The sequence below is a fragment of the Carassius auratus genome, unplaced genomic scaffold (genome assembly GCF_003368295.1).
Source record: "Carassius auratus strain Wakin unplaced genomic scaffold, ASM336829v1 scaf_tig00002576, whole genome shotgun sequence".
In the NCBI taxonomy this organism is placed as follows: domain Eukaryota; kingdom Metazoa; phylum Chordata; class Actinopteri; order Cypriniformes; family Cyprinidae; genus Carassius; species Carassius auratus.
In genome coordinates, this window is record NW_020523459.1 from 311923 (window position 1) to 334027 (window position 22105).

Here is a 22105-nt window from a genome sequence, read left to right on the forward strand (position 1 = left end):
ATAGGCCTATGATATATACAGTACATATTGTTGGCTTCTGTAGAGTTGCTTATAGTTTGAATGAATGCCTTTTATTGTCATTATACTCACAAACAATTAAATTATATCACGTATATCACGTAGTGCACATTTAACAACTAACTTTATAATTTTACTCATACTATACGATAAAGAGTTGAGTTAGTTGAGACTTACTTTCAGCAAAGTAAAGAGTGTATGAGGTCAGTGCATATTGGAGTTCATAATGTTTATGGCCCGAAGAAAGAAACTGTCCTTAAATCTCTTAGACTTTGTTTTAAAACATTGGTAGGTCCTGCTTGATGGCAAGAGCTGAAACAAGTGAAAACCTGGGTGTGTTGAGTCCTTTTGTATATTTTTGACCATTTATTATTTATATACCATTCATAAACTTGTATAATAATTAATTAACTTTTCACTGTAATCGAACTGAAATGAATAACACTGAACTGACTGGAGCTGAACAATGACACCATTGCACGTTTGCTGTGTAACTGATGAACTTTGCAACATTGATACTGTTATTAAATTAAACTGAATCAACACTTAACTGACTGGAGCTGAATAATGACACTATTGCCTTCTGTAGAGCTAATTTACTTCTGAAAATGAAGTTTAATAATTGTTGTAATTTGCAATACTGTTATTTTTACTGTTACTGTTATTTTGTTTGTTACTTCAAAGCTTCTTTGAAACAATCTGTATTGTATATATCTCTACCCAGCAAAACAAAACGTCCTTCCACATTTTTTATTGAACATTTTATTTTCCTGAAAAGTTTTGGTTGGACGTCCGTCTAATGTTTTTGTTTCAGAACTTTGACATAACGTTCAGAGAATATTCAAAAAACGTTTTCATCATTTAATGGGAACGTTTGCAAAGCTTTCTCAGAAAATATACTTGTTAGTTGGTTATATAAATTAAATCTAAAACCCGGTTTTGCTGTAAACCTGTTTGAAAAGTGTGCCAAAAGTTCTGCGTCCTATCATTGGCTCCCTGTAGACATCCGGGTATTGCAGCACAGCCAGAGCCAACCTATGAGGCCAAAGACACCAATATGGCGGAGGTAAGCTGGATAGCTGGAAAAAGTATTCGATTTTAAATACATATTTTTAACGATTTACTGTGTTATTGGTGGCTTTCATTGATATATATGCGTAAAGTAGATCCTGATACATATACGCCGGGGTTATAGTAATAATTGTGTGAAGCCGTCGAAAGTAAACCGGTTTAAATGAAGAGTGATCTAATGTTATCAGGATCGGAGAGGCCTCTGAATCTCATCCCCGTTAGCTCACAGGGAAAAAAACAAACAACCAAGAAATCGTCTCCTGTAATTGATACATTACTCGATATAAATGTCGTTTTCATGACGCATTTGATTAGTTTTTTAGGCTTCATTGTGTTGTACTATATTGTGCGCATGCATGTTTGCTATTAACTTGCAGGAAAGGAAAGGTTTGTTTATGGTGTGAGTCGATGGGATCTTGCAGTGTGTAGAGAGGATGACAGCATCCGTATAGAGATGATGGCCGTTTGGTTTGTGTCATTAATACGTGCAGTTTTATTGCATTAAAAAGTAGTTAAGCGTTATATATATATAAGAAGTGACATATGCTTGTATTTACATTGATATGCATTTACTGTCATGAGTTTTACTTTTAATGTTTGCATGCAAACTATGTAAAATTGAATATTCGTTTTGTTTCATACGTTTCTATTGATGATCATTGCACTGTAATGTAGTTTGCACAACGTGATAACCTATTTCTTTTTCTTTACATCCGTCTGCACAGGCTTCCTTTGGGAGTTCGAGCCCTGGTAGGCCTCATTTTGTATTTTTCATGTGTATTATTATTATTATTATTATTATTTTCTTAGTAATATTGCAAGTAATAGAATAGACCAAAATGTATTTTTTTTTCAATAGCCGATACTGCTATCCAGAGGGAAAGATAAGTTCATATAATACTAGACTAAAATGTAACGTCAGTTCTATTGTTTTGAGTTGTTTGCCATTTTTTCATTTTTGGGGAACTATTCATTTAATGTACAATTTATATCATGTTCCACTAAATGTTGTACTAAAATCAGCCAATGATATTTCTCCCCCAGTTGGCTCTTTGTCCTCAGAGGATCATGACTTCGATCCAACAGCTGAGATGTTAATTCATGAGTATGACGATGAGAGAACTTTGGAGGAGGAAGAGCTTTTGGAGGGAGAGAAGAATTTCAGTGCAGAATTGTCAGACCTGGAGAGGGTAACGTACATTCATAACAATCCACTTTTTTTTTCCTTATTAAAAACTGTTTGCATTGTGTTCCAATCTCTGGATGATTGATACAATATTTTTGTTTTGTAACATGTCTTTTTTTAATATGGATAGGAGCGGAACATGCCGATCGAGGAGTTGTTGGCTATGTATCGTTATGAGGCACCAGTCAGTACTGGGGCGGGATCTAGCATGGACAGTTCTTCTGTTGAACTAGCTGATGATCTGCCTGACATGACCCTGGATAAGGTAATTGACATGAGTTTGCTTCAGTGCTATCCAAGGGAAATTGTCAACAAGATAAAATCACTAATGGTGTTCTGTTTCAGGAGGAGATAGCGAAAGATCTCTTGTCAGGAGATTATGAGGAGGAGACCCAGTCCTCTGCCGATGACCTGACCCCTTCTGTCACCTCCCACGAGGCCACAGACTTCTTCCCTAGAACACTCAGATGTGAGGAGGCTCGTTACACCCCTTTACTCATGTAGTTTGTGTGATTTTATCTGAATGTTGTAGGTGTTTTATAGTTCAAAATTGTAATTTATTATAAACTTAAACAACATAGAAAGCAGTCATAATTTGAACTTTATTTTTACATGATGTACTTAAACTTTATTGGTAGACTGCAGGGAAAAAGTAATAATTTCAAGCACATTTTCATATTTTGTTCTTTTTAAAGGTATATGCAAATTTATTTAATGGACTTTGATTGTTGGTTTGTTTTTTGTTTATCAGCTAACGCAACATATGATGGTGATAAAGAATCTGAGGGCGAGGAGGATGGTGTAAGCAGTGAAGATTCCAGAAAGGTTAGTCTCATATTATTCATATGTTGTACATGATTTTTGACATTCTCTTAATACTCTTAAAGGGGGGGGTGAAATGCTCGTTTGCACTCAATATCCTGTTAATCTTGAGTACCTATAGAGTAGTACTGCATCCTTCATAACTCCAAAAAGTCTTTATTTTTATTATATTTATAAGAGAAAGATAGTCTGTACCGATTTTTCCCGGAAAAACACGAGCGCCTAGAGGCGTGACGTGTGGGCGGAGCTAAAGAATCACGAGCGCGAGTAGGCTTTTGAGTTGAGAGCATGTGGAAGCTGTGACACAGATCCAGAGGCTGAAATTTAACAAGAGCAGCATCAGCAAAGGCGGTATGCTATGTGGTATGTACTGAAACTGTATATATTTGCTTAGCGGTTTTGGAAAATGACTAAGTTCCACTTTATGTCGTCTTTTTTTTTTTTTTTTAAGCTGTACATGTGGAAAGTGCAGTTTGATGACAACATCGCATGTTGTTTACTTGATGTGCTTATGCGCTGATAGCTAATTTAACAACACAGAGATATTTGAAGCAGTTTTACTCACCGCATGTGGTTCCAACACACAATCGTGACCCTTTTCCGTTGGGACTGCATTATCCTTAAGAAATAAACGATGTGCAATCCGAAATGCAGGGAACAAACAAAAACACTTGCACAACTCCGTTGATGCTCTGTAAAAATAAACTCCATCCACTGGTCCCTTAATACTGTTTCTCTTTTGGTAATCTGTGCAGGGTTGTCTTGCCCTGGCAACCAAAAACACACTTCTTTTGTGACTTTTCGCGACGCTCTCGCTCTGATCAGGCTGTGCTCAGCCTCTCATTGCTCTGCTATACGGGAGCGCGCGCTCTTCCGGCAGAAGAGCGCGCACTTAGGACCCATATAAGGAAATTCCGCTCCATCTAACGTCACACAGAGCCAAACTCGAAAAAAACTTTCCGAAACTTGTGACAAACCGGAAGAGTTTTGTTTGGAACAAACCTACAAACCTACAACTTAATTTTTTAAACTTTGTCCATGTTTAGCATGGGAATCCAACTCTTTAACAGTGTAAAAAAACTCAGTATGCATGAAATAGCATTTCACCCCCCCTTTAATAATAGAAATGTAGATTAATTATTCAATATAATATATACACACACACACACATACACACACACACACATACATAGATTTACTTCTCAGCAAAATTTTGACAAAAAGTCTAGTTTGCTCAGCAAGGTTGCATTTATTTGGTCACAATGCAGTAAAATTGAAATATTATTGCAGAAAAACAAAATGACTTTTCTATTTAAAATGTAGTTTTTTCCTGTGATTTTCAGCAGTCTTGAGTGTCATGTTAGCTTCAGTCTACAGTGTCACATGATCCTTCAGAAATTGTTCTAATATGCTGATTTGTTGCTCGAGGACTTTCTTTATCTGTGTTAGTTTTGTGGAAACCATGTTACACTTTTTTTGTTTCCGCATTCTGACGAATAGAAAGTTAAAAAGAACAGTATATATTTGAAATAGAAGTCTGTTGTACATTATGGATGTTTTGAATGTCACTTTTAAACAATTTAATGCATATTTGCAGAATAAAAGTATTAACTTCTTAAAAAAAAAAAAAAGTATTTCTTTCTGATAATTAAATTAAGTCTTTTATTATTGTTTTTTGCTCTGAAATGCAGGAAATAATGGTCGGATCTCAGTATCAAGCTGAAGTTCCAGTGGGGCTCAGCCATTATAATGTGGATGGAAAAGGTGAGTGTTTTATTTCAATTGCTTGGTGTGACTTTTTAACTTAGATAAACTGTAATTAAAATGATCACTGCAATCACTGTAAATGACCATTTTAATGTGTGTTGTTTAAAGCGTATGCGGAGGAAGATCAGCTGCTGTGGTGTCCTGATGTGCTGTCCGAATGTAAAGTGAAAGACTACCTCAGAGACGCGCTGTCACAGTCTACAGATGACAGCACAGAGGATTCCACATTTGAACACATACGAGATAACGAACAGGTATGTGCTTTCTAAATACTCTCATTAATTCATATTATTAATGTGAAAATCTGAGAGCTGCAGCTGTTGTTTTAATAGCATTTTTTTTCTATGACCTCCTTTCTAGGCTTTGTTGGAGCTTTTGAAAAGTAATTACGACACCCGTGAGGCACTGACGCGATACCGCAGTAATGTGAAGGCTTCGAAAGGTAGGCTGTTCTGTACAAGACCAGCTTGAAATCTTTTGTACTTGTAATGGCATAGATGTTCACTTCTCTTTATTTTGTTTCGATAGATGAATCCCCAGCGTGGTCGGAGGATGAATGTAGGAACTTTGAACATGCGCTGCAGATTTATGAGAAAAACTTCCATCTTATTCAGAAACACAAGGCAAGTAAATTATGTTGTCTTTTCCACTGGGTTTGATCAACTGAAAGGAAGTATTACTTGCTGCCAGTGGTGTTTTTTTTTAATACACTACCATTCAAAAAAATATTTTTTTATATAATGTTTTAAGTCTCTTACCCTCACCAAAGCTGCATTTATTCAATAATATAAATTAAGTAAAAGCAAACTGTTTCCTATTTTTATGTTTTAGAATGTAATTTATTTGATCTAACTTTTGAATGGTGGTGTAGCTATCTAAAGTATTTTAGACTAAAATATGTATTTTTATAGTAATATTACATTAATGGTAACACTTTACAATAAGGTTCCATTAGTTAATGTACTAACACGAACAAACTATGAACAATACATTTATTACAATATTTATCTTTGTTAATGTTAGTTAATTAAAATACAGTTGTTCATGTTGAGTCACAGAGCATTAACTAATGTTAACAAGCCCATCTTTTGATTTTAATAATGCATTAGTAAATGTTGACTAAAATAGTTATAACTAAAATAGTTAACTAATGTTATCCTTGGTAGGGATGCAACAACACCGTCAGCTCACGGTTCAATACATACTTCAGTTTTTTTGACCATGGTTGGGCACATCAGAATGCTTTTTCTGATTTGCGATTTAAAATGTGATTTTTTTTTTTTTTAAACAAATTAATACAAAACCCCCTCCTATAAACAGGGAAAAAAACATGAGTTGTCATGTGTCTACATTACATTTCTTGTTAGAGCTATTCACACTTTTTTTCTCATTGCTTTCATTTTTTTTTTTTTCAGGTTCAGACACGCACTGTAGCAGAATGTGTGGCTTTTTATTATATGTGGAAAAAGTCCGAACGCTTTGATTACTTTGCTCAACAGAACCGATTTGGCAAGAAGAAATATAGTTGTTACCCTGGGGTGACGTAAGTACTGGGATGTGTAATTGTAATAGTATTGGTCCTTGTGCCTGTGTCTGAATGAAAGTGTTGGACTCCGCTGTGTTGACTTCCTCTTCAGAGACCTGATGGACAGGCTGGTGGATGAGGCGGAGGGTCTGGTGGTGGACAGCTCGTCATCTGTGTGTTCAGCAGGAGAAGGGGGAAGGATGGAGGCATCGGCAGAGCATCAGCTTGGACTGCTCAACTCCATCACTGCCAGTGACCTTACAGGTGAGCTCAGCTGCCGCAGCAGTCTTGATTCATGAAGTAATAATTAATATGAACCAGTTCTTTTAATGAATCACTTAAAACATGAAGTCATCTGTTTGAATCCTTGGAATTGAAAGGAATCGTTCACTGAAAATGTACTCACCCTCAGGCCATCTAAGATGCAGTTTAGTTTATTTCTTCATCAGAACAGAATTGGAGAAATTTAGCATTACTTCACAAATCACAATGAATCAAAAATGAATCTCTGCAGCTGAGATGCTCAGATCAGCTCAAACCGAATCCACTGCTACAAATAAATCATCCTCCCGCCACCCTCTATTTTTTTAAATATCCGCCTCGACCTGCACCTGCACCCGATCGTCACATTACAAAGATTCTAATTCTTAGTTCTGCCTGATATGATGAATTGATGGTCCACTTTTAACAGCAGATTGTTGATGAGCTGATGTTAGAGCTGATCTGCACATCACTGCACATGTCTGCGGTGCATTACGTCTTCAACAAGGCCACCGGAGCTGATTGCAGCTGCTTTAATCAATGTTTGTGTTTGTACCAGTGACCACACGTTTTAGAAGCGTCCCAGAAGTGGCTCTCTGCGCTGCTTCGCTAAAGATAGACACCTAAGCTATTTTTGATGGACACTGTGTCTGAGCTGCACATAATTCGATAAATGAGGATGTATTTTAAATGACTAAAAAACCGCTACAAATCTTTTTATCCTTGTCGTTCCTAACTAGACTTTTAAGTGTATTGACTTTGTCTGTAGGCTACAGCACAACAAAGTAGGAGATCGCAATAAATGCAATTAAACCAGACAAAACATAACCATTCAGCCAACTAACCTATGGTAGAACCCCAAAAATCAAGAAAAACATGGAAAATCTAGGAAAACCATGTCGGACAGTCAAATATTGTGGTCTCGCAAATCCAGTTGCTTCGCTCCTGGTGTAAGTTGGCACCGCGCGGAGGATAGAAAAATACCTAGTCAGAGCCATAATAGGTAACGGTAAGAATAACATAATACACTGATTGTAAGACTGCTTTTAAATGAACATTTTATTTTTAAATCAAAATATCTTCTTTGGCCAGATTAGCCTACACTTTCTTAATAGCATACACACAGGCTTTACTCCCTTCAAACTTGCATGGAATGTTACTGTTTCTGTCACTGCCACTTCCTGAACACAACACACACAGAAATGAAATGACAAAATGCATTAAAAAAAGAAAAAAAAAATGCATTTAAAACACATTAATATTGTATCTCATCCACCTGCGACCCACCTGTAATTAATCAGAATGGACTTTTTTATTACCTGACCCACCTGACCCGCAGATTATCCACCGCGCCCATAGATATAACCATGATCTGCACATCACTACTTTGCAGTGAATGGGTGCCATCAGAATGAGAGTCCAAACAGCTGATAAAAACATCACAATGATCCACAACTAATCCATGCAACTCCAATTCATCAATTAACATCATGCGAAGTAAAAAGCTGTTTGTAAGAAACTAATCCATCATTTAACTTCAGATGAATCCTCTAGCCATAATAGTGTTTTCAACAGCAAAAAAAACATAAGTCATCTTGACTTAATCAGAAGAGAATGTGCACAGATCAAGCACACTTTACAAGTAAAACCAGCCCAAAACAATCATGTTAGTGGATTTTGATTTGAGAAGATGGACTTTTTAACTGGAAGAAGTGTTGGATTATCGCAAAGATTTAATCAGATGTTCGAATTCTTCTTCTGACGGCACCCAGTTACTGCAGAGCATCCACTGATAAGCATATTATGTCATGCTAAATTTCTCCAAATCTCTTTTGATGAAGAAACAAACTCATTTACATGGCCCGAGAGTACAGTTTCAACAAATGTTTATTTTTGTGGGAAACTATTCATTTAGCTCAATTAACTTTATCTAAATTTTAATTTTAAAAAATGTAAATGAATAACATTCATTTTCACAAAAAGTTTCTGTATGAAACCATTTTTATGAATATCGGCATGGTGTTTTTTTTTTTTTTCGTACATCCCTGTTTTTCCTCAAACATATCACAAAATTGCTTTCTTTACCCCCTACTTGTTCTTGCAGCCATTAGTAACAGCGTAGCAACTGTGTGCAATGGTCCTGGAGACATAAGCTGTTTGGACTCCCCGTACTTCCCCCCTCTGGAGAGTTTACACAGAGGAGCCCTGAACCATGATGATCAGCTCAGCTACTCCACAAACGGAGACAGCAGCTGCCTCAACATGCTGGATTCCGGCTTCTATCGCTCAGAACTGGGCCAGATCAACATGTGCAGCACCAAAGACTGCGAACGGCCCTCTAGGAGGCTCAAGATGGGCCTTTCGGAACCCTTCATTAACGACGTGTCCGTTACTAACCTGGGTGTGGATTTCGAGAGCAGACGCGCACATCGCATTACAGGGGCCACAATGGCGGTTTCAGTCACAGACTTCAGCAGCGTAGGGAGCGGTGAAGCAAACAGTTTTCTCGGCTCTCATTCACGACACCACCAACACACTGCACTTCAGTCCGACTGACTCCCTTCTGCCATCCAGACACATTCATCCGCTCACTGAATATTAGTTCTTTTTTAAATTAAATATAAAAAAAATCTATATATATATATGAATATACTTTTTTGGTAGTTTTTTTTGTTTTTGTAATATGACATCAGTGATGTCTTTATTTGTACAGAGCTAAGAAATCTTGATTTCTCAAGAGTTTAAATAGCATTTATTTTTCTTGTCCTTCAGATATTTAATATCCTTTATGTCTTCAGTCGTATACAGTTAAACCTAAATGCTGGAGCAGAGAGCCGTGGTCTCTTACTGTACTCACCCCAACACCTGCATCTTTGTTGTACGGTCTTAAAGAAGTGGCTGCCACCGAAACTGCATTTTTCATTGTTTGTGTTTTAGGGTTTTTCATGTATGTTTGTTGCAGAAATGTGTACTTTTTTCAGTGTTTACACCACCCAAGATAGACTAAGCCTTGGGAAATGTAGCATTTTGTATGTCAGGAAACTGGCTTTTGTAATTGAAATTTGTGATTTCTTTTGGAGCAAAATACTTACAAAAAAAAGTTTAAACAAAGAGCACTTCTAGTCGCTGAGATGTTCCACCCCCCCCCCCCCCTTTTCTTAAACGAATCCTTGAGGTATCTTATGTTTTTTTATTATCTGAATTTGGGGTTTCGATCGCGTTATCTGTTGGTGTTAGAGATGGGATGCTTTTAAACGTAAGCTTTAATAACTACATTTATTGTGGTAGTCCAAAAATTTAATAGCTTGTTGTTTAGGGTTGATGTTTTTTTTTTTTTTTTTTGCCAGAAACATTTTTATTTTATATTTTTCCAGATTCTCAAGTAGCATGACTGAAATGAAAAGTTTTTTTTTTTTCATCTGTGCACTATAGAAAGAAAAAAAAAAGATTTGGCATGAAAATAGTAATGTAACCCTCCAATAACATTATATTAGACAGATTGGCTCTATGGGGCAGTCATATGCACTAGACAGTATTATCATAAGTCTTGTATAAATATTAGACTTTGAGAAGTGATGGTTATGATTCCCCTTTGAGCTTATAATGCTGTTTAAATGCTACTCACTATCAGTTATTTTTTATTATTATTATTTTATTTTTTACAAATTATCAATAACTTTTGCCGGTGCTCTAAACTGCAAGCGCTTTAGTACCAATTGAACCAGTGTTATTTTTTTATTTTCAGCTATGTATTATTTATATTTTATAGCTGCCAGGGGTACTGAAAACACCTGAATGTTAATTGAGCTAATTTGTTAATCACTTTTTACCTCTCTTTATGTTAAGCTCAATGTCTAAAGTTCTTTACTGTTGTTGTATATTGTATGCATGAAGCAGATTGGACTCTTGTTGATCCTTTTGAAATATTTCAAGCTGATTAATATTAAATGCCAAAAAGCAGTCAGCTTACCGCAATGTATCAAAACCGATACTGCCTCGAAGCTTGAGTCCTTCCTCATATTTGCATTTTAAAACAACTTAACATAGAATAAATTTGTATTCTAAAAGCCCTGGTTTTGATTAGGGTATTGCAGAATGATGACTTTTTTTTTCTTGTTTATGGCAATAATATGTAGATATGTATAGATTGTTGTACTTCTGTAAGTCTTACAACATCCATAGCTATTTTTTACCTTTGTTTTGTTTACTGCAGTAAGACGTCAAAAAGATGCATGCTGATGGTAGTCGTTTCAAAAAAATACTACAGAATTTTTATTTTTGGAGAGAAATGGAAAATTGTAGAAATGGAAAAAATATATGGACACTCCCATTTAAACCCATTTGTTCACTTCCTTGCTCAGTAGACTAAAGAGTTTCATTGTTCAGCTTGATTCTTACACCTGGTACTTAACAGCTGCTATTAGTAATGTGAAGAGTCTATTTTCTATTGAATGCACTGCTGTTGCAATTATAAGTTGAGTTGAAATTCTAGTGCATCTACATAGTTAATACATAGAGAAGTACTTGTTGTTAGTAGCATGTTTGGAGCTGCGAATACCGATGCTGATTGAAATGGATCCATAGATGCCACAGGGATTAGAAAGCACTACGAAGAGTTTATCTCTTGTTCAAAATGTTTTCAGTATCTGTACATTCAGCAGAGAACTTGCTCAACATACGACAAATGTAGTACTTGGTGCTCATTTAAAAGGTTTTATTTTCATACTTTCAAGTGTCTCTTCTCCTAATATTGTTTTAGTACTTTTTATAAATGATACAGTGAATCTCAGCTTTGCTGAAGAATTTACGAGTTGAACTACAATGAGACTAATTGTACCCCGTACATATTTGCATATTGTTTCATTTTAAAGACAAACTAAAATAACAGAATGTACAAGTTGTTTTGACTTATAGAAGTAAACATTTTACAACTTAAAAATATGGAGAAAAGTATGGTAAATTGTCCTCTGTGTATTCGAGTGTGTGTTTTTTAATATATATAATTTAGAAATGTAAAATAATTCTAACATTTAAGGTTTTCACATTCAACCATGGAGGGGAGGACAGTGGTAAAAATCTGTGAATAAAACCAACAAATCCTATAAATGTATGTCCATATATACAGACAATCATTACATTTAATTACAGAATTACTCGGATATCTCTATTGTTTATAAAATATGTACATATAATTGTATTGCTTTTTGTTTGGTTATACATTATTTTGTATTTTTGTTGTACTTTATTACTTGGTGTTAAAAGCTCCAGAAATAAAAGCTCTGGAAACAAATGTGTGCTTATTTGAAAAAAAAAAATGACATCCCTCTCCAGTATTTTAAGTTGAATAAAAACAAAAAACAGAGGCTTTCAAAATTTATTATTTTAATCATTCAAATCCACAATACTCATAGCGATCCATTTTGTTCAGACCTGTAGAATATGCTGGCACTCTGATCGGTGCTTTTCTCTGAACCCAGAACACGTAATGAAACGGAAGAAGAAAGTTAATAAACTCTGTTCATGATGGTCAGAAGACGGGCTGGTCAGAGTAGCCAGTACATCACAAGAGTAAATGACAGACAGATTGAAGAATAAGAAGGCCAAGAGTTCTGTGTTTTAATGTAAATACAGAGCACCAGAATAATGAAATAACCAATCATAGGCTGAACTATCAAATAATAATCTGTATGTACAATAAAACTGTAATTGAATTAGTTGTTTTGCTATATGACATTATAAACTCCTTACACTGAGAAAAAAAAAGTAATATATCCGATTTCTGCAAATAGAGTGATTGAATGAACTGGACCACGGTCACTCTGGTCCACCACGCTGAAAGAAAAAGAAAGATGCTATTGTCAATGGTTTGTCCACGTTCATGCCCATTTTTATTGTAAACATCACAGCATTTTTCTAAATGTCTTTTTAGCTTCAGAATATAGTTACACAATATTTAATTAAAAAAATATTCTTTCTTTTACCTGAATGTAGTCCATTTCATCTAACGCAAGGGTTCTTCTGCGGTATTTCTGAGGGAGATCTCGAATTACATCAGTGCTGTCAGGGGTGCCAGGGAGTCGGATGATGGGTCCCGGTGGTTTGGGTGGAGGTGATATTGATGTTGTAGGTGGAGGTGGAGGTGCAGATGGGGAGATCTGTGGGAGACAGGCTGCAAGCACGTTCAGTGCTTCTTGCACTGGAAATACAGCACATGGAAAATATGTTACCAACAAGGTAGTGGGGAGCCAGCTTTAGAGTTTGCTACCATGATTTAAATACCAAATATCCATCTGCCACAATCATTAAGAAAAACTTAAATTTACTATGCTAAGCATTTTAGAGAATGCAGAGTGAAACATCTCATGTATTACACAAATAAAAATGATGTGTTTCCCAGGATAATGGATTAAATAAACTCAATGACAAAATTTTGGCACAATATGGGCTTGTTACTCACCATTTGGCCTAGGGATGCCATTCCGATCTGGAAATTTAATTAAAGGTGCATGAGGTCGCACAACCTGCAAATGAATAAATCTAATGAGAACAGTAAAACAAAACGTGAATAAGTGCATAAGTGACTAGTCTACAGCAGGGTTTCTTGAAGTTTTAACAAGGTAAATTTAAGAATTTACACCTTTATTTAAGACCTTATTTAAAAAATGTTTAAAGGTCTTTCCCTCCAAAAGTCTTGTTTTTTGTCAATATGACCAAAATAAAGTGATTTATAATTAAATCAAGAACAAATACCTGCTACTGGGCAAAAAAAAAAAAAAAAGAATAAATAAATAAATTCACACCTCATTGGCAGATATTTGCTCTTGTTTTAATCATACACTCACTTCATTATGACTGGTTTCACAGAAAATCAGATTTAATATTTTTATTTTTCATCTCAAGTAAAATGTATGATGATTTAAGGACATTTGGATATTTCTATCAGAAACCAAGACAAAATACTCTGAGATATATATATATATATATATATATATATATATATATATATATATATATATACATACATACATACATACATACATACATACATATATATATATATATATATATATATATATATATATATATATATTTTGCAATGTATGCGTCATTTAATGTATGACTATGAATTGAAGACTTTCTGCTCTGATTGAAGACGTTTTAACGCTTAAAAATTGAAGAAAGGTGATGCATAACTTTAAGTCTTATTTGTGCTTTATTCAAGAGAAAACTTCTGAATATTTAGAGATTGCATTTTATTGTACATAATGCTTAATGTGCTGTTGAGATGACATTGTGGTTTACAAAAGGGAAATAAAGAAATATACAGAAAATAAACTTGGGTTTGCCCACAAGGGCATCTATCAAACCCGTTAAATCAATGAAAACTATTTGAAGTAAACGTACTCAAGATCAAAATTACTAAATACTAAGCAAATACGCGATAATCGTTTCAACAATGCACCCGTATGAACGAGATGTCACAGCAAAACACTTTAAGCTGAAGCGAGTGTTTACCTGCACGACCCGACTGACAGCTGCCATCTTGCTACTCACTTTGCTTCCCATGACTGCATCCGATTACTGCTTCCGGTTCAAACCCACGCAGACAAAACTACAAAAAATACATTAGCAACCTGAAGAGGGCGCGGTTGTATTGTAAATTGAAAGTTGTTTCTGCAAATCGGTTCTTTTGAACAATTCGTTTGAAAGAACTGGTACAACAATTATCTCGAATCCTTCAGACCGATTCTACAAACCTACTCAACTGATTCACTGAAAATCAGACTCGACCACTGATCTGTGGACTCGACCTAAAAAAATAAAACCGTTTTGATCGCTCAAGGACTATTATAAAGGACAATCAATGTGTGCGTGTCTAGAATTAACTACAACCGTTATGTTTACTGATGGAATGAACTTGAAACAGGCTGTCAGTTCATGCACACATACATCGTATTAATGAGCTTTTATATCACACGACATCAATGATACATTAATGCAGCACAACGCAAAAATAATTTATTATAGAATTGTTCACCCTGCTAACATTCATCACAAGTGGTTTTGCCTTTAAAATAACGCTAGATTTAAAATCTATAGAGCCACGCTTCCTAGTATTTAATAAACATACAGTCTTACCGACAAGAAGATGTCTAGTATTTTATTATAACCTTGTCTAGTATTTTATTATAACCTCTTGCCCATGTTGAGCTCCGAAATATAATAAACGCTGTAGTGGACAATCCTTTATTTCTGCTCATGCCGATGCAGGTGGGCGGGGTTTCGAGGCTCACTCTGGTCACATGACTGTCATGTGACGTCAATACTCTCTGGCGGCAGTTTGAGGTTTGAAGCAGTCGATGGTTTTTGAAGTCGCGCTGCTTATCGTGCAATTAAAAAAGGAATATTAGTACACAAAAGACGCAGCAGAAAGAACCAGAAGCGACGGTAAGTGAAACAAGTTGTTTACATACGCTCACTTGGTGAGTGTAGTTTTTATTTTATTTTATATTATATCCTTATCCGGTCATTATAAACAACTGGAAAGTCACTGGAATTCGAGAAAGTTGAGGTGCGAGAACTTTGGACCCAATCAAAGCTCACTTGATACCTATTTTTGTTATATCAATCATGTTGTATCAATTATCTATTTTGTTTCATAAGTATAAAATAAATCTATATACGTTTTATATCCGAGGTCTCTGAAACCTTGAAATTTGAATGGGATTAATGGTGTTTTTATTTTTGCAGACACACAATGATGAGTCTCAGTCATCATGATGAACCCTCTTCAGATGTTGATCCAGTTGAAATGAATAACAGTCTGCCTCATACAGCATCAGCTTCTGATGAAGTGACACCCACACGTTTATTAAAGTAATTTCACCTTATTTCATTTGAATGATTTGTTATCTTCTTCCACCACTGTGTAGAGCACTAATTAGCAGTACATAACTACTATATACTATTAGATACTATGTATTGCATACTTTATATACAATAATAGATGAGTAGAACTATACTTAGTATGTTTCATGTATGTCTTGTTTTTTTCTCTCTTCAAGAATGAAAGAAATAATGGAAAATCAGTGCTTTGAAATGAACGTTAAAGTCAGCATGGGTAAGTTCAATTTGTATATGTGAATAAACAACACTTCTGAACTAATAATTAACCTAATGCTAATTGTAGTGTTTGTTTTTAAGGAAAACATAAAGAGTCATGTGAAGCTGATGCAGACCTGTAAGCGTGTATTTGAATTTATGAATGTATCTGTTTATATAGTATATGTTCTAAAATAACCTGACATTCATATTATTAACAATTTGTAGGTCTAAGTATGAAAGTGAAATAGAGCAGGCAAGACTCTCGTATTTCAACAAAACACTGGTATTGAACAGGTAAAGATGCTTTGGTATCAAAGTTTTTAATTTTTTAATCCAGTGTCCAAAAATGACTCTTTGTTTTTGTGTAGAATACAGATTTGGAATGCCATCACTGAAAAGATGATTCAGAATGATCCAGATGCTGAGTGAGTGAATCCTAATTTAAATAAATCTGATCTAGGTACTCTGATGTTCATTTGTCCCAACTTTCATCATACAGGGTGCTAAAAGAACTGACCAATCAGAACACTGAGATCTGTGAAAAGACCCTGAAAATTTTAAAGGTGGGACATTCCCTGCTCTGCAAACCATTGTCATTTTTATGCATAATTCAATTCCATAATTCTCTTTTTTTGGCCTTAGAATACGTAATTGCTAATATTTTTTTCCCAGGAAACACGAGAGCTTCAGGATCAGATTACAGATGTCCAAAAGGAAAGACTTGGTACTTACTGTTTTAAAGACACTTGCTGATTTACAACCAGTCCCAGATGGAATCCTGCAGACTTTTATAAAGCATTTTCTGCTGTGATTTTTCTTCTGTTCATTTGAAAGCTTGTTATATTTTGACAAGATGTAACGATTCTGATGGGTAAAATTACCATATAAAACTGTAAAAAGAAAGCTACAATCACATTTTCATTATGCCGTTTAGTAGAAAGTAATATCTCATTCATGTTTTCCTAGACCTAAAAGGACAAATTAAGAAGAAAATGCAGGAGATAAATGAGTTGAAACAGGTGAAGGAAAACCAAGGAGAAGTCCAACAGAGAGCCAAAGAAAGAGCTGAAGCGGTCCTACAGAAATACCAAAAGGTCACCACCATTTTACAAAATGTGCTTCGGGTATGTGGCTTCACAATATTTTGCTGTTTATTTATTTGTAAACACTGCTTTTTGCATAAACTTTGTCATAAAAACCTTGCTTTCAGGGAATCATACTGGCCAGTAAAGTCAACTGGAGGGATGATCCTAAATTAAGGGACGTTGCAATGGGATTAGAAAAGATTCCCAACTAAAGACCTGTTTGAACACAGTTCTCCAATGTATGTAATTTACCTGTAAATGTTCTCACTGTTACCATGTTCAGAGTTATGCATATTTAAACTTTTTATAACGGCTCATTTGAAAATGTTTTAAAGGCATTCTGAATGTGAGATAAATGTTATTGTATTAATTCCACTTCCCAAATGAATTGTCTTTTTTTCTTAAAGTTCTGACTGATCCGTCAATAAGGGATGATGTATTACTACATCCACCACCAGCTGTACTTCTGTAATGCCATGCACTTTGTTGACACGGTAACTAGACAAAACAACCTTTTACAAAGTAATTTATTTTCAAGCCAGTTTTATTTTCCAGTTTAAGTGAAAAGTTTTAATACAGACATAATAAAAATACAGACATTGTTTAATAAAGTTCAAGCAGTAGGAAGGATCAATTGTATCATATTTTCACCACCTGTCCTGCAATACAAGGGCTTGCTCTCTTCCCCTCCACCAGCACAGGGTTTGGCTGAATGAGTAACCTTCCATAAGTCCCACCAACCTGTCCTTTAGTGAGACGGCCAGGATTGACACACACACAACCAATCACATCCTGAGAAATAATGGAAAATTAGTTTTCCAGTCAGAATTGACATAACCTTTTATCTGACAAGGTATATAAATAAACGCATCTGAAAATGTGAGTGATTTACCTTGACGAAATAGCGAAGTTCAGAAGGAACGATAAGAATATCAGGTGTGAGTTTCATTTGGCCGAATTGTTGAAACTTATCATAATCCATGTTAACTTCCTCCGCAGGAGGATAGAGAGGATAATAGCTAAAAGAACAATGAAATGTAGTCTCAGGAGCAGCAGAAAAGAGCACAGACAAACAACATTTTACTACTAATCAAACCGGAGGTAATTTCATTTTAATGATGAGGACTGAATATGTTCTACAAACCTCCTCTGGGTCAGCATGTGTTTCATGATCCGTGAGAACCGTTCTGTGCCCGTGCCACTGCAAAAACCATAATTATACCATAAATCAGTGCTTGTGCTCACTCGTTCCTAAGAAGTTATTCTTTTTAAATTTACTGAATGTTAATGAAATAATGTAGGTTCACATGTTAGTTGTAGGTTGTTTTCATGCTAGAATTACTAGTTGTTCAGTGTTATTACCTGCTGATCTCTTCAGCTCCCATATGAAACAAAATGTCTGTTGAGGTCAGGCCAAATGCCACATTACTAATGAGGAGTGTGCAGGGGTCAGGAGCTAAGGTCACTCGCTAGGGGTGGAAAATGTATATTGGACAACAAGATTAGAAATAGAAACAGTTCAATTACTCAGTTAAAACATTAAGACTTATTAAATAAAGCTGTGTCTTTCTAATTAAGTTTGCCCCGAATCCTAAATACGATAAAATATTCATCACCAGCACTTAAAATAAAAAGGACAGCCAGTTACATTCAAAGCATCTCACCGCTGAATCATCTTTGCTGAGGTTGCTGAGGTTGAAGGGTGGCTGAGGATAAATGTAATGATGATGGACATCCCTCAGAGATGGCACAAACACCAACCTGCATCCCGACCTATAATAAAAGAATGTGTGCAATGAATCACACAGTTGTACACTACGAACACTTTCAATAAAAATGTCATGAAAAAAAATAAAAATGCAAACCCTTTGGTTCCTTCCACTATGCTATCCAGACATCTCTTGAAGATGGTTTCAAATGTTTCTGTTACCTGGTTTTTCTGTTAAAAAGGTTAACCATCAAGTGGTTAAATTTGTGGCCTTTATGAAAATTTTTAATATAAGAATTTCAAATACATACAAAATCTGGATTACCTCAATCTGCTCATGTTTGGAATCAACAAAAGGCCCGAGCTGTAAGAGAAATACAGTTTACACAGATTTCCACTGTCAAGATTCCAATGATTTGAATACATTTATATAAAATGTCCATAGAAGCAGTCACACTGTTACATGAATTTGGTTGTCACAATTGTAGATTGTTGGACTAAAACATAACAGAAATGTGTCTAAAGCTGTACCCACCAGAATGCACACATCAGGCCGATCTTTATTGATGATATTAATGAGGTCAATCAGAGGGTCATAGGTCAGACTTTCAGAGGGGGTGTACGGTCCACAAGCCATCATAACCATCACAGGCTCAGACACTGAAAAAGTGTGTTTTGAAGGGTATACTGTGAGCATTGATCTCAACAGCGATGTTCAGGATACATTTTTACTCATCTAACCTTCATCCATTTCTAGTTTCACTTCAGGAGGACAGTGAAAAGGCAGGGGAATACCCTGGTGGAGAAACAAAATCACAGAATAAATACCATAACTCATTATTTAACAAATTCGAACTTAATCCAAACAGGTTTAAACTGTTAAGAGTCCTATGCGAGGGATACCTCGTATAATTTGGTAGCAACAAACTTCTCTCCAGAGGTGTTCATGCCTTCCATGACAACAACCTACAAAAGACAGCAAGAGAATGTTGCCAATATAGATAATATATTCCAAACACATTGCATGTTTAGAGATGTGGGGAGGGGCGGGGGGTACATTTTCCAATATATGTTTTTTTCTCAAATGAAAAATAATCAGAATTTTAAGATAATTATTAATAATTCTGGTTCATGCCATTATATGCAATATAATATAACTTAGTAATAAGATGAAAAACATATAAGAAAAAAAAAAGCATCACCTGTCCAGGAAAAAGCGAGAACTCTTTGAGCTCAGACAGATCCACAGGCACCTGTCTGCCCCCCTGTTCCTGTCCAGCCTCCAGCAGCACAGACTGGGCGTTGAGCTTCCCGTTACTGTCACAACACACTTGGCCCAGCACTGTGATGCTATCCTTCAACAAAGAAAGAAAATAAGATTACAGTTAGTTAAAATGGATACACACACACACTGCAGAATTAACTTTTGCAGATAAATATTTTCTTTTTTATCACTTCTAGAATTGAATTCTTTAGACTTTATTGAGTCATGATGATGTCTTTGCTTGTACCTGAACAGGTAATGAAACGGCAGAGAATTCCTCGACGTTAAAATGTCTCCGGAGTTCTTCTCCGAGGTCCTCAATCTTTTCAGTCAGAACTATAGATAAGATAGAGAACATCTATAAATATCTAAAAAGACAATCTGTATGTTTCATGCAACACAAACACAAATCTACATCCTGCCATGCAGGTAGAACGGGTTTCAGTAATCGTGAAAGAATCCACATCCAACATAATGCACGTTTGGAAAAGAACAACGATTTGTACGAGGGGTTGAGTCGATGAGAAGAAAAGGGCCTCACCGTCCCGCACGTCTCTCAATCTCTGGAACATGTATTTGTAACTGCTAATGAGTGAATTCTCTCCTCCTTCCAGCATCTCAACGCTCACAGAGCTTTGTCCTTTACCCGTCCAGCGCGGACCCTGCACCACCCCAAATGACGAAACCACCTCTCCTCGCCCACCACGCGTGCCATATTTTTGAGAAGGAGTTGCACTACACAAACACATAACACAACTTTATATTTACAGATTAAACTTGTTAAACAAGTTATGGTTGTGTCCGTGATTTTGTTAATGGTTCTGTAGCCTCATAAAGGTCTCACATATTAAAATCTGAATAAATGTTTGGTGATTTTATTACCTTGGTGAAAAGCTGGCAGGTGACAGCAACAGACTGGGACTGGTGAGTCGGGCTACACCTCTCTTGGACTGAGGTTGTTCTGGGGTGGTCAGTGCTCGCTTCTGAGAGCCCTGCAGTCACAAAGAGATTGGAATACATTTACATTGGTGCTTTTCACCAGTGCGGTTTCAAAGAAAGTAAATGTCAATAAACTGGAAATTACAGCAGTTGAGCAGACCAAATAAACTATTTGGGTTTACTTTAAAGAGCTGAGCTATACATTATTTCCTCATTTTGGAATCAGTAATGCATTTTTACCTGTCTATCTACATTTCCATCAAGTGTCCCCTACTAATCAGTCTCCAATTTCTCTTACTTTGGCAGGTGTTGAATAGGAATCCAGAATGCTCTCCTCTTCCTCTTCTGCACGGATTCTGTGAGACTCTATAAAGAAAACTACTTTGAGCATTTAGTGAAAAAAAGAAAATATAATTACATCACATCAAATTAAACCCAGCGATGGTTTGAGTGATAAGGATACAGTTCCTGGATAGAATTGATGTCTCTTGTCTTGTTAAATTGGCTTCCCTTTGATGACCCTTTAGGCTTTTTCTTCTTGTTCAGTATCTGTAAGGAGCACATAAGCAGTATACAAATCAAGAAGTCAAGCATAGGGGGTCTTATTTATCAAGGCATCTCAGGAGATCTCAGAATATTTGTGTTGCAGTTATGTTTTGCACACTTGTACTTACTTCATGTTCAAACTGGTCCAGGTTATCAAGAGTGAGCAGCAGCTGACCTTTACCAGAGCTGAAAGCAAACCATTCAAATACGATCTCATCCCCCTTCAGCCTGTGACACAAACACTGCTCCAACACTACAAGAGACAATTATTACTGTATATATCCCCATCATAAGAGTGTAATTATATATATATATATAACAAGAAACTTGACATTTAACGTTACTTTTATCCACAGTGTCATCGTTGAAGGCTATGTTGAAAGTGTCGAGTTCAGATTTGATGTCCTCTGCAGTGACTGATGCCATTGTTGTTGTGTCCTGTGATGTTCAAAAATTCAGATTCTGTAAGATTAGAACAGAATAAAGAAAATGCATACATATTCCGAGTAACAGATTCCATCAATCACAATATTAAGAGCCCCACTGAATAAAACATTGAACTGGCGCTAAACACCATAACTTAAGAACCTATTTTGCTTTGTAGATACAATTATATTCAGCGGAATATAAAGCTCTAAATAAGAATGTTATCTTCAGCAGACATTACATTATCATGTGATATGTTACCTTCTATATTAATGTAAAAATTCAGCTGTCATATTCCAGTAAGTTCATCACGTTCAGATTGCCGCGAAAATGTCTCAGCAACAAGAGCTCTAAAAAGGTCACTTCCGGTTCCTCCACGCGA

The 22105-nt window shown here is 35.8% G+C and overlaps 4 protein-coding genes across 12 annotated transcripts; 2 read left to right on the forward strand and 2 right to left on the reverse strand.

The window, feature by feature from the left end:
- The first annotated feature begins 1008 nt into the window (after positions 1–1008).
- Positions 1009–9804, forward strand: LOC113069856 (mesoderm induction early response protein 3-like). 5 transcript variants are annotated; one of them, XM_026242924.1, is made up of 13 exons: positions 1009–1084; positions 1815–1839; positions 2134–2279; positions 2406–2540; positions 2621–2744; positions 3027–3100; positions 4789–4861; positions 4973–5118; positions 5225–5306; positions 5393–5487; positions 6280–6407; positions 6502–6653; positions 8755–9804. In XM_026242924.1, exons 1-13 carry the CDS (start codon positions 1076–1078, stop codon positions 9204–9206), a joined length of 1641 nt encoding a protein of 546 aa, XP_026098709.1. In that variant the 5' UTR covers positions 1009–1075; the 3' UTR covers positions 9207–9804. The 5 variants fall into 5 exon arrangements, with proteins under 5 accessions (XP_026098709.1, XP_026098710.1, XP_026098708.1 ...); XM_026242925.1 differs by having other exon boundaries at positions 1066–1084; positions 1949–2279; XM_026242923.1 differs by lacking the exon at positions 1009–1084 and adding an exon at positions 1115–1351 and having other exon boundaries at positions 6364–6407.
- Positions 9805–12242: 2438 nt separating this feature from the next.
- Positions 12243–14857, reverse strand: LOC113069859 (28S ribosomal protein S36, mitochondrial-like). Of its 2 annotated transcripts, XM_026242933.1 has the most exons (5): positions 14790–14857; positions 14166–14262; positions 13108–13171; positions 12632–12846; positions 12243–12482 (listed from the first exon to the last, which is right to left on the reverse strand). In XM_026242933.1, the coding sequence occupies exons 2-5, from the start codon at positions 14214–14216 to the stop codon at positions 12465–12467; spliced, it is 348 nt and encodes a 115-aa protein (XP_026098718.1). In that variant the 5' UTR covers positions 14217–14262; positions 14790–14857; the 3' UTR covers positions 12243–12464. The 2 variants fall into 2 exon arrangements, with proteins under 2 accessions (XP_026098718.1, XP_026098719.1); XM_026242934.1 differs by lacking the exon at positions 14790–14857 and having other exon boundaries at positions 14166–14345.
- Positions 14858–14951: 94 nt separating this feature from the next.
- LOC113069858 (centromere protein H-like) lies at positions 14952–17246 on the forward strand. Of its 3 annotated transcripts, none has more exons than XM_026242931.1 (10): positions 14952–15098; positions 15402–15527; positions 15716–15771; positions 15855–15891; positions 15981–16049; positions 16124–16180; positions 16255–16318; positions 16428–16479; positions 16722–16879; positions 16966–17246. In XM_026242931.1, exons 2-10 carry the CDS (start codon positions 15409–15411, stop codon positions 17050–17052), a joined length of 699 nt encoding a protein of 232 aa, XP_026098716.1. In that variant the 5' UTR covers positions 14952–15098; positions 15402–15408; the 3' UTR covers positions 17053–17246. The 3 variants fall into 3 exon arrangements, with proteins under 3 accessions (XP_026098716.1, XP_026098715.1, XP_026098717.1); XM_026242930.1 differs by having other exon boundaries at positions 14962–15222; XM_026242932.1 differs by having other exon boundaries at positions 14962–15133.
- A 120-nt stretch (positions 17247–17366) lies between these two features.
- Positions 17367–22103, reverse strand: LOC113069855 (DNA polymerase alpha subunit B-like). Of its 2 annotated transcripts, none has more exons than XM_026242921.1 (19): positions 21985–22103; positions 21642–21735; positions 21426–21550; positions 21215–21300; positions 21050–21107; positions 20695–20804; positions 20354–20547; positions 20060–20148; positions 19751–19903; positions 19452–19514; positions 19290–19344; positions 19084–19208; positions 18874–18912; positions 18706–18779; positions 18505–18613; positions 18203–18309; positions 17985–18041; positions 17733–17859; positions 17367–17632 (listed from the first exon to the last, which is right to left on the reverse strand). In XM_026242921.1, the coding sequence occupies exons 2-19, from the start codon at positions 21721–21723 to the stop codon at positions 17480–17482; spliced, it is 1806 nt and encodes a 601-aa protein (XP_026098706.1). In that variant the 5' UTR covers positions 21724–21735; positions 21985–22103; the 3' UTR covers positions 17367–17479. The 2 variants fall into 2 exon arrangements, with proteins under 2 accessions (XP_026098706.1, XP_026098705.1); XM_026242920.1 differs by having other exon boundaries at positions 21642–21759; positions 21985–22101.
- Positions 22104–22105: the final 2 nt, after the last annotated feature.

Coding starts and splice junctions, on each gene's coding strand:
- LOC113069856 (XM_026242922.1), top strand. CDS start 1,253: ATGAAGAGTGATCTAATGTTATCAGGATCGGAGAGGCCTCTGAATCTC. Junction 5,488..6,279: donor ATCTTATTCAGAAACACAAG/GCAAGTAAATTA, acceptor TTTTTTTTTCAG/GTTCAGACACGCACTGTAGC. Junction 6,654..8,754: donor CACTGCCAGTGACCTTACAG/GTGAGCTCAGCT, acceptor TTGTTCTTGCAG/CCATTAGTAACAGCGTAGCA.
- LOC113069859 (XM_026242933.1), bottom strand. CDS start 14,216: ATGGGAAGCAAAGTGAGTAGCAAGATGGCAGCTGTCAGTCGGGTCGTG. Junction 13,172..14,165: donor CTGTCAGTCGGGTCGTGCAG/GTAAACACTCGC, acceptor ATTCATTTGCAG/GTTGTGCGACCTCATGCACC. Junction 12,847..13,107: donor TGGCATCCCTAGGCCAAATG/GTGAGTAACAAG, acceptor CTGTATTTCCAG/TGCAAGAAGCACTGAACGTG.
- LOC113069858 (XM_026242931.1), top strand. CDS start 15,409: ATGATGAGTCTCAGTCATCATGATGAACCCTCTTCAGATGTTGATCCA. Junction 15,528..15,715: donor ACACCCACACGTTTATTAAA/GTAATTTCACCT, acceptor TCTCTCTTCAAG/AATGAAAGAAATAATGGAAA. Junction 16,480..16,721: donor TGTCCAAAAGGAAAGACTTG/GTACTTACTGTT, acceptor ATGTTTTCCTAG/ACCTAAAAGGACAAATTAAG.
- LOC113069855 (XM_026242921.1), bottom strand. CDS start 21,723: ATGGCATCAGTCACTGCAGAGGACATCAAATCTGAACTCGACACTTTC. Junction 18,614..18,705: donor ATAGTGGAAGGAACCAAAGG/GTTTGCATTTTT, acceptor CTTTTATTATAG/GTCGGGATGCAGGTTGGTGT. Junction 17,633..17,732: donor AACTTCGCTATTTCGTCAAG/GTAAATCACTCA, acceptor ATTATTTCTCAG/GATGTGATTGGTTGTGTGTG.